The sequence below is a fragment of the Cheilinus undulatus genome, linkage group 13, assembly GCF_018320785.1.
Source record: "Cheilinus undulatus linkage group 13, ASM1832078v1, whole genome shotgun sequence".
Lineage (NCBI taxonomy): Eukaryota > Metazoa > Chordata > Actinopteri > Labriformes > Labridae > Cheilinus > Cheilinus undulatus.
In genome coordinates this window covers 8,853,629-8,867,419 of record NC_054877.1, presented here as the reverse complement: position 1 = coordinate 8,867,419, position 13,791 = coordinate 8,853,629, and the positions used below count along the sequence as shown (strand labels likewise).

General features: G+C 43.1%; 1 protein-coding gene across 1 annotated transcript in view; it reads right to left on the bottom strand.

Annotated features, from left to right (window-relative positions):
• adcy8 (adenylate cyclase 8 (brain)) overlaps positions 1-13,316 on the bottom strand; it is a 157,196-nt gene extending 143,880 nt beyond the window's left edge. The window contains exon 1 of the mRNA XM_041802430.1: positions 11,181-13,316. Within this exon, the coding sequence (XP_041658364.1) occupies positions 11,181-12,080 (900 nt within the window). The 5' untranslated portion in view covers positions 12,081-13,316. The remainder of the gene's footprint in view (positions 1-11,180) is intronic.
• Between the last annotated feature and the right edge of the window lie 475 nt (positions 13,317-13,791).

The window sequence follows — 13,791 nt, the reverse complement described above, 5'->3', positions numbered from 1 at the left end:
ACCTGACCCAGTACTCCCACCACCAAAGAGAAGCTTGTTAGGTTAACTGGTGACTCTAAATTGGCCCTGTGATTAACTGGAGACCAGTCCAGGGTGTACTCCGCCTCTTGCCCAATGACAGCTGGGATAGGCTCAAGCCCCCTGCGACCCCAAACGAGATAAACGGTGTAGAAAATGGATGGATGTTAAAATTCTCCGCTGCACATATTTGTGCAGTCTAGAAGTCAGAAGCTCAAACTTTTCTACTACTATATGGAAGTTTTAAATTCTTGCACAGTTCTCTGCGAGTGTGTGGAATGAATCTCCATTAACTTAAGACTTCTCCTAATTCTTCTGCTCCTGCTTCCATTAAACTATTAGTCCAGAGGTCTTAGAAATCCCAAACTTCTCTTTCCTTCTTAAACTGACAGTCATCCTCGTCCCTCCTCTCTGTAGTTAATATGTACATTCTATGTTCTCCATATCCTTAAGCAAACACAATTAAAAAGAGCAGATTAGCCCCATTTGAGTCACAGCGTCCGCTGTCTTCCTAACCCCAGGAGTGCGGTATGAGTCGTCCTAATCCTCCCTCTGCCGCTGAGTCCATCCCGAACGCGGCCTGCGTGTCATCGCCGCAGAATTAAGACAGCACATGGAGCTGAACTCGGAGCGTTCTCCAGTCGCCTAAACTCAACACGCGATCCAAATAATCCCTCACCCATGGTTTTCAGCAAGTTAATGCTTATAATAATGACACAGCTAAGACTCATCACAGTGTGAGTGAAAGCTAGTTAATGAGCTCATGGCTGAACCTTTAAAAACACTTCTATACTTCGGGGATTCATGTGTAATCATGAGTTTGAAGACAGCAAAAAAGATGAATGTAAATTCAACTTTTGTTCAAAGGCTTTTGAGCACACATGATGCCTTTTAACAGAGAAAAACATTTAAACACTTCTTTCTCTACTTACGAGAACTACTAATGAGAACTACATTAAACATTTACACATACGTACTGGCAAAAAAAATTATTAAAGTGGCGAAAAATAAGCACAAAATAGCAAAAATGGGGTAAAACTGATGGAAAACAGGCATAAAAAGTTGTAAAAGGGGATTGAAAGTGGCCCAAATAGGTTTAAAGGAGCAAAATTTTATGGAAATTTGGGGAAATGAGAAGAAAAATTGGTTGAAAATGGCAAGAATTGGTACACTGATGGGAAAGAATAGACAAAAATTGGAAGAAATCAGCTAAACTGGCAAAATGCTAGATAAAATTGGCAAAAAATAAGCACAAAATGACAAAAATGTGTTAAAGTGGCCAGAAACAGGGATAAAAAGTAGTTAAAGGGGATTAGAAAGTGCCCAAAATGGGTTTAAAGTGTTAAATGGGTGGAGATTTGGTGAAATGGGGAGAAAAATTGGTAGAAACTGGCAAAAATCAGTTAACTGAGGGAGGTGAACAGGCAGACATTGGCAGAAATGGGATAAACTGGCAAAAAAATTAGATAAAATTGGTCAAAGATAAGCCCAAAATGACAAAAACATGTAAAACTGGCAAAAACTGGAATAAAAGTAGTGAAATAGGATTAAAAAGTGGCCTAAATGGGTTTAACGTGGTAAAAATGGATGGAAATTTGCAGAGTTGCAAAAATAGTCATAGCAAATAATGAAATGTAGTTATAAAGGGCATAAAAAGTGGTTAATAGTGGCAATAATGGGTCAACAGAGGCAGAAATAGGTGGATAGTGGCAAAAATTGGTTTAGAAGGGGCAAAAGAAGGCAGAAAAAACTGGCAAAAAGAGTCTGAATTTTACAAAAAATATTTTTAAATGGTAAAAATGTGGTTAAATGGGATGAAAACTTGCAAATATGTAGACCCCTTAAATTCTCAAGTATTTTTTAAGGCATCTGGAGACTCTCTCTCAGCTTCCCAACCCCCACGTTTAAAATCACGGGTCCAACTGTTTATTTTCTTCTACTCTCTTCCAGTTGCACTCATACTGAACGGCCATTCACCTTTGATCTGCCAGTTAATTTGCATGCATTTTTATCCATGAGGAGCTTCACATTGACTGTTTAAAGCTGGACGTTGGCGGACGCAGATCTACGTGTGTACATCTCCAGGTTGATCAGGATTTATAAAGAGAGAGTTGCTCAAAGATGTGAATTTTCCCAATTTTAAAAATCTGTATTATTTTTGGCACATGCAATTTTCGGAGGTTTGGGCACACTTAGACCTTCAAGTCTGGATTCTGGACTTTGTTTTATAAATGAGACCCCCTATTCTATTCTCCCTTCCTCTTTCCTCTAGTGTCACTCCTTGCACTGCACCAAACAGTTTGCTTCCGAGTGTAAGAACCCATACGAAAAGATCTCCAGCTTTGTAAGAGGTGATTGAAAGGACAAGCTCAGAAGATGTCCAGACTTGACTGTGCAGCCATTTTCATCATGTGTTTGATGGGCTGAGGCTCAAGGCTGTTCCACTGAGTCTAACAAGTCACACAAAAGGTGCTCCAGAGGGCTGCAGAAATCACAACATCATGATGAGAGATTGGGACTGTAAGTTCCTCCTGCTGCTAGTATAGAGGCTCCTGGCCAATCTGTGTTTATTGATAGCAGCATGGATCCTTTTGGGAGAAGTTTGCTGGAAAGATGATTCATGTTTAAAGAGAAGTTGTGTCCGCTCTTCTAACTGTATGCAAACATGCAGAGTGTTATTGAATCTGAGCTGGACTGAGTCAAACATTTTCAGTTGCTACCACTGCCCAGTCTCAATCCAAACAAACCGGAGAGGTCAACCAGAGAGTAAATGTTTGGAGCAGCCAATGGAAAAGCTTTTAGGCTTAATGACAGATATCAGAGGCTTTATTGATCTGCATAAAACACTGCAATGATCCACTGTCAGAGGATGATTTGACCGGGCCAGACCTCAGCGTGCCGCCAACAGCGGACTCGACCTTTGACCTTTCCTCTGAGAGGCTCTCTGCCCGCAGATTGACACAACTGAACCACACAGAGGGAAGCTGGGAAATCCCCTCACAGCTACACAACCAGAGACCCACACAGCAGCGTACAGTCGGCCGCGGCACATCCGCACTCATCTCTACGGCCACACAGCTGACACTGAGAAGTGAAGCATGATGGGATTCGGCGTGAGACTGGTAGACGGACGAGGCTGTGTTCATCTGCCCTCAGCGCAGGCAGCATGAGTCGCACTGAGCACGCTCAGTATGTGTTTTTAGGCTGTAGCTCAGTTTGCGGAGTATTTTTGGAGATTCCTGCATGTCTGATAAGGCGTGACTCAGAGCGGCATCAACGGGCTCGTGAGAAGAAGTCATGACTCAGGCTTTCTTTGTGAACTGCCTCGCATGCTTTCCTCTTCTTAGATGACACGGTGCAATGTGACGTTTGTTTGTTTATAACCTCCCCATGTTTCCATCTGCAAGCCTCTGAATGTGCAAACATACCACAGAGACTTGAGGCCGATTCAGACTGCAGGATTTATTCTGTCTTTAAGATAGCACATCACACCATGCAACTAATATAATTCTTTACCAAGAGACAGGAGACTCGACAAGCATAGAGTTTCAATCTACACAGAAGATGCAAGAAAAATTCTGACATGCCAGTCTTATACGTTTCTTGCAGTCATGTGATCCTGATAACATGTTGGGGTTCAGGAAGGTGGGGACAGCCGTTATGAATGAATGGAAATAGAAAAAGTTAGCAATTTAAACCTCTGAATGGACCCCATGCTGCAATTGTTGTCAGAGAATTTCTACATACATTGAAAACGATCCCTATACTTTACAAAAGAGAGATTTTTACCACAATTCAACCACTTTACCCAGCGTGGAGGCAATCAAAAGCACAATTTACTCACTCCTGCAGCCCTCCTAGCGTTGTCTAGTCAAATGTAAGCAGACAGTATGGTAGCCAGCTCCCGTTTGAGCTCCAGTTTCCTTTCCTTCGTCCTTTGCAATTATTAACCCTTAGAACTCAAATCCCTTGTAAATTGCTTGGTAAGTTTTGATCCATAGTTCGTAGGCACATTCTTGTGGATTCCTGTAAAAGCTCTCTGTTGTGCCTTTCTAATGATGTTTTCTATGCGTTCATAGCTCTTAAAGAAAGTTTTCTAGAGAGCCTGGAACTTTCCTGACTTCATCACTGACTTTCCTCGGTCTTAAAAGATAAAATCCACACCAGTAACTCCAATACTGAATGTCTTTGTATCCATTTTAATCCTTTTTTTTTTTTTAAATATTGCTGCAGTTAGCCGGTTATCCCACCACCATATCGTCTGGGGACATCCCAGAATGCATTGCAACTGGGCTGTGACAACCAACGGGAAGCTGTTTCAGTGTCATGTCAAGCTTTGCTGAACAACACGTGTGCACAGACTCCTAGTGCAAGAGGGGTTTTTTTGGTAAAAATGTGAATATTTTGAAGTCTTTTCATCACAGAATTATTATTTTCAAATCCTTTAGTCCCAAAGAGATGGAAGAACAAATTTGTGCAAAAAAAAACTCTGAGTCATAAATGTTAACTGTGTTTAAAACATAATGAGTTTTAATTTCTGATTAGTTTTTTTCTTTCGTCTTTATAGGCACATAACTGTTTAAAAATGCAAGTTACATTGCTACAACCCACATACTCATGAAGCCCAGGGTGTCCTGAAGAAAAGGATGTTTAGAGCTTGACTTTGCCCCACAGGGTTCATGTTTTACAAGCTTTTAAAGACAATAAGTCCAGGAGAGACATATTGGTGAAAAAATAGCTGTGAGCTCTCAGGTTAATCCACATTTCAAAAGCCAAACTGGTACCAAATGAAGAGCCGAACAACCAGCTTAGAAAACACAGACTAGATCAGAGTTTAATGAGCTAAATTGTTGCCAAACTAGACTGCTTTGTGGAACCAGACCGTACAGCTGGGTCTTATCGTCCAGGCTTTAGATGGAGACACTTAATCTGTGTCCTCTGCCATTTCTCCATGAGCTACATAGTTTCCTCCTTTCAGGACACAAAAGTAGATTAATAATTCTAGCTCTCTGAACAGTTGGCACAGTTGTTGACAGCAGAAAGCATGGCCTTGGTAGTAATTCTCAATGAAGAAGAACAAAACTGTCAAATCTGTCATTTCAAACTAATAAAAAAAGTTTAAAACATTTCAGTCTATTAATTCTCCACTTTAGTAATACAAATTAGTGTTGTATTACATATCATTGAAAAGCCTGATTGGTCACCTTTACAAAGAGGTATAACTTGTAAGGATTGCACATTCATGGACTGAGCAACACAGCTAAACGTGTGAGTAGTGATGCAAAACATATACCAAAATCTCCTGTAGGTATTCACTCTTGTTTGCCAGGTGTGTGCCAGTCACAGGAGTATGACTGCTCCCTCTTCGGCACCTAATTGACAGCACTTCTGTGAATTAGCAGTGCTGCTAATTCAACAAATGCATGATCCATACAAGTCATACCTCATTGTAAAGGTGACTAATCAGGCCTTCCAACAATATGCAATACAACATCGACTGATTTTATTAAAGTTTGTAGGTTAATTTAAGTTAATTGACCAAAATAAAATTTCCAAAATTTTTCTGAGGATTGCATTTCATCCTGTGCGGGGTCTCTTACATTTTCCAAATCCTTAAAGATTCTTTTAGTGTGTGCCCAGCTTAAGAAAAAGATACAAAGACATGCATCTTTGTAGTTCACTCAGAGAAGAAAACTTGCAGATAAACTCGGGTTCGACTTCCTCTGAGAGAACTGTTAGATCACGATTATCTGGGATGTTGCCGGGGTGGAGTTGGGACCTCTGTGGTATTGTCTGAGAAGAAGAAGCTGGCCAGGTTATGTGTCATCTTGGACGATAGCTGGATTTCCATTACAGTTTTTCGCAAAATAAAAGCCATATTTCTTACATGTCGACTAAGTACAACTGCAGTTTGAATGTGTTTCCATTGAAGGCAGTTTTGGGCATGAGCCTTGCAATCACAAATCTCGTAAAATCTCATCTTGCGTGAATCCACTGAAAAGAAGCTGGACGCTGTAAATCTGTTGCCTGTTCAGCGCTTGTCTGGACAATTTTGAACAAAACACAAAGGCAACTGATGATCGTTCATAGGAAAAGTCAGTATGTATTTCAAAAGCAAATGAGTATGATGTTAAGAAAAGTCTCGTCTCCACTTCTGTCCACGCGTACCACGCCATGTTGTCTCAGAGTGACTGGTCATGTGACACCGCACGCCACGTCCTGTGACTTGTAAATGCAGAAAAAGTGTTTCCATTACACTTTTGCGCAACTCTATATCAGAACGTCTGAAAAACCTCCTCATGAGAGCGTAAAAACTTTTAAGCAATATTTGAGAGGTTTTTCGTGACTCAGGTTTTTCCATAACCCTATTTATTGGGCTATTTAGATTTTGCATATTTCTAAGTGTAATGAAAACGCAGCTAATGTCTCCCACCTACATCATGACATGGTGGTAAATCACAGGAGCACATTCAGAGCAACGCTCCCCCATAATGCACCACAGAATCCAGATCAAACTTTATAATTCATCCCTCTGGGAGCCAAACTCTTTTTACACCAGTGGTTTTTAACTAATAGGGCATCGAGACCCATTACTACCTCCTTATGAGAAATCCACACAACCACAACCACACTAATGTATTTAATGGAAGATGTTGAGGTTGGGTCTGATATGGAACAAAACAAGGAAGAGCAAATACGCAGTACAAAACAGGAAAATGTCGATAATTTCTAGAGAAACTATTCCATTATCTAGGAAAACCAGCTTTGTTTTTTATCCAAGGAAAAGAAGATAAGGTAAAATCTTAAGAAATTACTTAAATTTACTTTTCACATATCAAATAAAAAGTGCTGACGTATGTCCACTTAGAGCTTTCTTTGCAGCCGCTCCTTTGTGACACCCTGGAAACAGCTCCACAACCCACTTTTGGGTCCCGATCCACCAGTTGAGAACCACTGCTTTAAACAGTATTGACACTCTGCAGTATGTGCATTTACAGTAGCTTTAATTCTTCACAAACACAGCTTTAAGGGCTTATTTCTTTACTTCCTTTTCATATTAAATTCCATATTTCTATTAGTATTTCTGTTTTCTACCTGTTTTATCCTAAAAAGCAACTAATTCCTCCCATGGATTGAGCAAATATCTGACTTTTGATGAAACAGTCTTTCACTGCTATCCCCGGCTGACTGCCCTTTAATCAGGCCTTTATTCTACATTTTTATATAATATACAGGAAATCAAATGTGCTTATATTGCTTTTTATTTTCTTGAATGTCAAGAAAATGTGAGAAAAGAAAGAAAGGTACAAAGAAAAAGAGCATATGTTGAGTTTATGGTTTTCTGTCCACCAGTAGGGGGTGCTGTACATGTGTGGAGCTGCGGATCATTTCAGGACTTCTGTGTGGATGTGCGGACAGCTCCTGGTGCTGAAACCTCAGCAGCTCTCACAGACCAGCCTGGTCCTATTCAGCGTGAAAGCTGCAAACCATTCACTGTAAACCACCTCCTGATACATCAGGAAATCCAAAGACATGCTGCCACAAACAGCCCAGGTAAACAACAAACAAACACTTCTTTGTTTACATCAATAAACGTCGTAAACATGTAAAGAGAAGAAAAACAGAGGCTTTTAGGTGTTTGTTGTCATAAGAAATAGGTGAATAAAGTGAGCAGTTTCCTCAGCAGCTTATCACTGACATGTTCTCAGACATTCGTCAGCATTCCGCAGACCGTACCAACAATTATGGAAGATTCTAGAAGGAGAGAGAGCTGGAGCAAGCTCCACAAAGACAGACAAAGAAGAGGAAAAGAAGGGAGGTCAAAAAAGGAGAACTGCTGGAAGGTGGAGATGAGGGCGGAGGGCGATTTAGGAGATAAAGAGAGGGAAGACGGGGCGCAGAAAAAGGCAGGAGTGTGGAGGAATGTGGGGAGAAGAGATAAGGAGGCTGTGGAGAAGTGAAATAAACAACAAAGAGGAAGAGTAGCATGTCAAAAAGGTGGGAAATAAGAGCAGAAATAGGAGGGCTAGCAGAGGAAGAGGGCGAGAAGAGGAAAAGATGAGGACTAGATAAGCTAAGGAGAGGAGGGCACAAGAGGAGCTATTGGGGGATTGAAGAGGAGGACAGTAGAGGAGGATTAGGGTGAACAGTTAAAAAGAGGAAGTAAGTGAAGAGGAGGGTGGAGGGGGATTAGAAGAAGAGGTCGATAAAGAGGAACAAGATGAAGATTAGGAAGGAGGACGAAGGCGAGGAGAGGAAGAAGGAGAAGGGGTCAAGAAAGGATCAGACAGAGATGATTTAGAGTGGGTACAGAGAAATAGAGCAATAGAGGTAGAGGTGTAGAGAAGCAACAATTGACCCTTTGTTGGTTCTGATTGGTCTGCTGACCCACCAATCACAGAGGGCCCTCTCATAGCAACCACTGTTGGGGTACTTCCAGTAAGACGTACCTCTGCCTGGGCCTTTTCAGTGCAACATGTGGAACTGTGACCTTATTTCAGCATAGTTAAAAAACCTGATTGAGGTGTCTGCAAGAGCGAGTCAGACAGTTAGCCGGGAGTTTTTAAAATCATGTTTCCTCAAGTGAGGGCTGAAAAACATCTTTGTTGGATTCCACTTTGTGGACGACCATACTAGCGATTAAAACCATCAACAGTCAAACAAATAGGTCAGTGTACTTCACGGCAGATGGATTCCAGAATCAACTATTTCCCAGTTTGGACACAAAACATGGAAAAAAACGCATTCGACCCTTTCAGGCAGTACATGATAAAAAATGGTAAAGGGAAAAGATTGGGCCGTGTTTTTCAATTATTCAGTCTAGGAATGTACTGGCCCTGTGGTTGACTGGTGACCAGTCCAGGGTGTTCCCCACCTCTCGCCCAATGACAGCTGGGATAGGCTCCAGCCCCCCATGACTCTTAACGGTATATAAAATGGATGGATTGAATGTACTGTATTATCAGCAGGATATCAGTACCTGCAGAACTAAAATTTCAGCCAATATTGCTGCTGATATATCAGCCGTACATTTCTACAGTATGTATCATACATCTGCTCTAAACATTGATAAGATATACAACCGTACCATCAGGTATAGTTGGCTGTCTAGGGTGCCATACACTAAAGAGACCCACCTTGACCCCTAAACATTTTAAATAAAGCCCTAAACATAAATAAAATCTACCAGACGGTCTACTTTCTCTCTCACCTCCACTTGACTCAGCCTCTCTTTGCTCAGGAGACTCTTGGTGTTCTTTATGATTAAAAAAAGTTTGAATATACCAGTATCATCAGCGTATCGGCGTATCGTCAAAAATAGGGATGCACTGATACCACATTTTACAGGCTGAGTCTGAGTACAAGTACTTAAATTTGGTCACTCACCAATACCAAATGCAAACTTGAGTGCTTAATAATACTCTAAGTGTAAAATTATTTTGAACACTTGTTTTATTTTCATCAGATGTTCTTCATCCATTCATTTGGTTAAATAATCACCAAACTGCTGACCGCCATCTTTGACTACATGCTGACACAAAGAGAAGCTAATGTCATGATTTAAATAGTCAGAGTACATTATCTGCAATGATTCTTAAGTACAAGTGCACGTGGTATCAGCAAGGGTACCTGAAACTGGTATCAGAATCTGTGCATCACTAGTCAAAAATCCAACATCAGACATCCCTGATTCAGCCTTAAAAACTGTTTCTTTCTCATTATTCTGAGAGGAGCCTGGCTACAGACCAGCTCTTAGATGGTCCCCCAGACCGTTACCTTAACATGTATCCTAACGGTAAGAGGAGCCGTCTAAGAGCTGGTCTGTAGCCAGACTCCTCTCAGAATAATGGAAAAAAACCTTTTTAAAGACTGAATTAGGGATGTTTGATGTTGGATTTTTGACTAGTGATGCACAGACTCCCATACCAGTACCAGGTATCTTTGCCAGTATACCAAACCTACTTGTACTTAAGAATCACTGCAGATATTATACTCTGATTATTTTAAAGTTTAGGGTGCAAGTTAGCAGTTTGGATAGCCAAATTTAAAAGTTTACAACCTGGCCTGGTAAACCTGGTAAACCTGATCACCAAACATTGAATAATGTGAAGTAAAAAGTCTGCTTTCAGAAAAAAGCTCATCCTCCATTAAATGTTCAAACGTAGAAAACGTAGCTTCTGTAGCTCAGTAAGCTAGATAACAGCTAATGTAGCAAAAGCTAAATCTCGCAGAGCTCATGTATATGCTAACATTAGCAACAGAAGCAACCTAGCTATGCTACTTTGAGCTTTGTTTGAAAATGCTCACATTAGCTACACTGGCTTCTGCGTAGCTAACTATGTTGCTAGTTGCTAACTTTGTTAGCTAAATAAAACAAAGCTAAACAATCTGTCCTGGTGAACTTTTCTGTGTTAATGATCTGTAAAACAATGTTTGACCAAGAATTGTTTCATAAAATAGGTCATTATTAAATTAAAACTAAAGCACAAAGAAATGCTAAATCTATTAGCCTACTAAAGGTGATTTTTATTATGCGTTAGCATCGAGCTAATGAACTCAGCTGCTCCTCCTGGGTCAGAATACTGAAGGTCTTTCACAAGGAACTTCTTAAAACTTTTACTCTTTAAACTCCTTTTTGCACATTTTAGTATTATGTGGATGGAATCATGCATCCCTTGTTACCTTGTTAGCAATGTTAGCATGACATAATGCTAATGTTGCTATTCTGTAATGTTAGCTACCCTATTTTAACATCAATCTACCTCTTTCTGTAAAACAAGCATTTTGCAGATGTGCTGCTGGAGGAGAGCTAACATTAGTAGACATCAGCGGCAGCAGACATCAGGAATGTTTTACATGATTCTAGCATGTTTTTAGCATGTTTTAGAGATATCCAGATACGCCATACTATCTGAAGACAAGTTTACACTAGAATGGAATCAGCTGAAAGTAAATAGAAGTGTAAAACCACAGAGTAGTTTCAATTCAAACAGAACAAGCCTGGCGACATGAAATTTTGTCTAACCCAACAGAAACCGAGGAGAGTGAAAGGATCAATAAGGGGGAGAAGCTGAGGTCAGAGAGGAAGGAGAGAGGGAAGTGCGCTCAGGAGAAGAGTGGGAGGGATGAGGATTAAGAGGTAATGGGTAATGAGCTCTTACCTGGTTAGTAGAGAGCTGTGCATTCTGGGAGATGAGCATCTGAACCAGGATGTGAAGCCCGGAGGTGAACAGACCTGCCAGTATCGCCCAGGTGAGCGGCAGCGGCAGCATGCTGTAGGTAGCAAATAGGGTGAAGAGCACATATCCCACCCCGTCACCCAGAAGCCCATAGCCCAACCCGGCCGCCAGGATCTGCGTGGCCATGGCCACCCATGTGACCACGCCGCTGTACTGCAGGTAGCTGTGCGACGTGGTGTCCTTCCTCACCACCACTAAGGCACAAATGACCACTTCGATGCCCGTGAAGAAGCCCAGCAGCGTCCCTTTGATGGGGTCCATGGGGGAGGAGGCCAGGGTGAGGTGCAGCACGAGCAAGGTGAGTTTAGTCACCACATCCAGGATGTTCATCACCACCACTGATTTACGCCTCTGGCCCAGGAAGTAGCGCTGGTAGAGGCGCTCCAAGTCACGAGACTTGAAGGCGTTGCGCAGCGTGGGGAAGATGACCCCCCGGTACGTGTAGCCCCAGTTCAGAAAAAAGTCTGAGTTGCTCGGCGCACAGTCGATCTGCAGAAAGCCTAAGTCGCTGCTTGCACGCTCTGGGAACACCTTAGTCCCGCCATTGTTGTGCCTATCGCCCACAGACGTCCGCCCTGCAGAGTGCTTCCGTGAATCCTGGCTGGGGTCAAAGGGCTCGTCTGTCCCGATCCCCTTCACCCCTCCTCCCTGCTCGTGGATGAACCGCTGCTCTGTGATGTGCCGCACAGCGTTCTGCCACAGCAGCCGCTTGGGTCGCGTGCTGCCACCGCTGCTGTTGCTGTTGTTGCTGCTGCTCGGGGTTTTGTTGATGGTGTACAGCTCCTCGCTGGCGCTGGAGCACCGCACCTCTGACAGCTCCATCGCTGCTGCCTGTGCTGCTGTTGTTATTGTCTATCAGTTGTTTTGGTTAATGTCAGTCGCTTTACTGCTGACAGACGCTCAGTTTCTAAGGACTTGGGCTGGGAACCGTCACCGGTTCAAGTCTACAATTTGCCGAAGAGGTGTCAGTTCACTTCCTGAGTACTGCTGATGTGCCCTTGAGCAAGGCACTGAACACCCAACCACTTGGGTGCTCCTTTGTGTGCAGCAGCCCCTCACCCTGACATCTCTCCATCAGTGCCTCACCTCTGGATCCTGTTTGTGCATGAATTTCAGCCTTTGTGCATGCTCAACAACAAAGAGTACAGTCTGAATTTCGCCTTGAAGGATTCATAAAGGCTACCTTCTTCTTCTTCTTGACCCTTCCCTCTTGGCGAGTAAGCTCAGCTGCGTTGAGAAGACGACATCCAGTCTTGCGCATCGAACCGCGTGCTTCTCTCTCGGACTGCGGCGAGCACGGCACGGGGTAAAGGAGCGCAGTTGGAGGTCATCCTTATTTCACTGAAGAAACAGCACATAAATCCGACTCCATAGTGAAATGATGTCCCATTTTAACCACTGACCATCAGCGCCATGGCCGCGTCTCCGTCTGTGGAGGCGGAAAAATCACCGGGCGGCGTGTCCAAGCAGCAGCTGCAGCCACCGTGCGCCGACCGTCCGCACCATCAGGGTGCCGCGGCGTCACGGAGAGCCAAGACGATGTTCAAGCTGAGTCAGAGAGAACGGCAAGAACAAAATCAATTTAACCCCCAAATCTGGCTCATGCGCCGTTGGCACAGCTGGCTCGGTCACTCTGACATTCTTGTTTTTATTTGCGCGTAAAATCAAAGAAGATCACGCATGTGGACGTTATTCCTCATCAGAACACACGCTCCCCAAAAAGATAGATCCAGAGAAAAGCAAAACCGAAATAAATCCGCTGAGAGAATCCTTCTGCTGAAGCAGATCCAGGAGGAACTGATCAACTTGTTGTTTCTAAGGAGGCTCTGCAGACGGATCAGTGTCGAGTGTGTGAGCTCCACAGCCTCTCCATCCACACGAGGGGCTCGAATGCAACACCTGGCTGAGAGTGGAGGGAGGAGCAGCGCCACAATCCTCCGTCACAGTCCCACTCCTCTCCTCAGCTGGTCTCCACGGAGCGTGTCCGAAAACTGATGTCCTGTAGGCTGACAGTGTTGCCTCATTCCTCCTCCTCCTCCTCCTCCGGTGAGCCGCCTCACCGTGTGAGACGTCTCTGGTTTCCCTCGGTTTCTTCGTCTCCTTCTCCTCCTCCTCGGTGTTTAAAGGGCGTGCAGCGGCAGCAGCAGCCGCGTGGAGGAGATGAGCGGAGAGTGAAGCTGGCCAGAGAGAGAGAGAGAGAGTCAGCTGGGCTGGGGTTTGACGTCACAGTCACCTCTGGATCTCTGGATGTGTGTGGTTGTGTGTGTGTTCACTCTCCTAGCTTGATCGTCTTTTTAGCCCACAGTTACGGTGGCCCTGAAAGTCACCTGCAAAAACGTGTCATTGAGAGAAAAAGTACTCAAGAGGCACAAAATAAAAACAATCAAAAATGTCATTCAAGATAACGGAAGAGCACTAGGACCACTAAAGAAAAATTAGACACTTTTTTGACATTACAAGAATTAAGTTGTAATATGACGAGAAAAAAATGGTAATATTAAGACAAAAAAAGTCGTAATATTAGGAGAAAAAA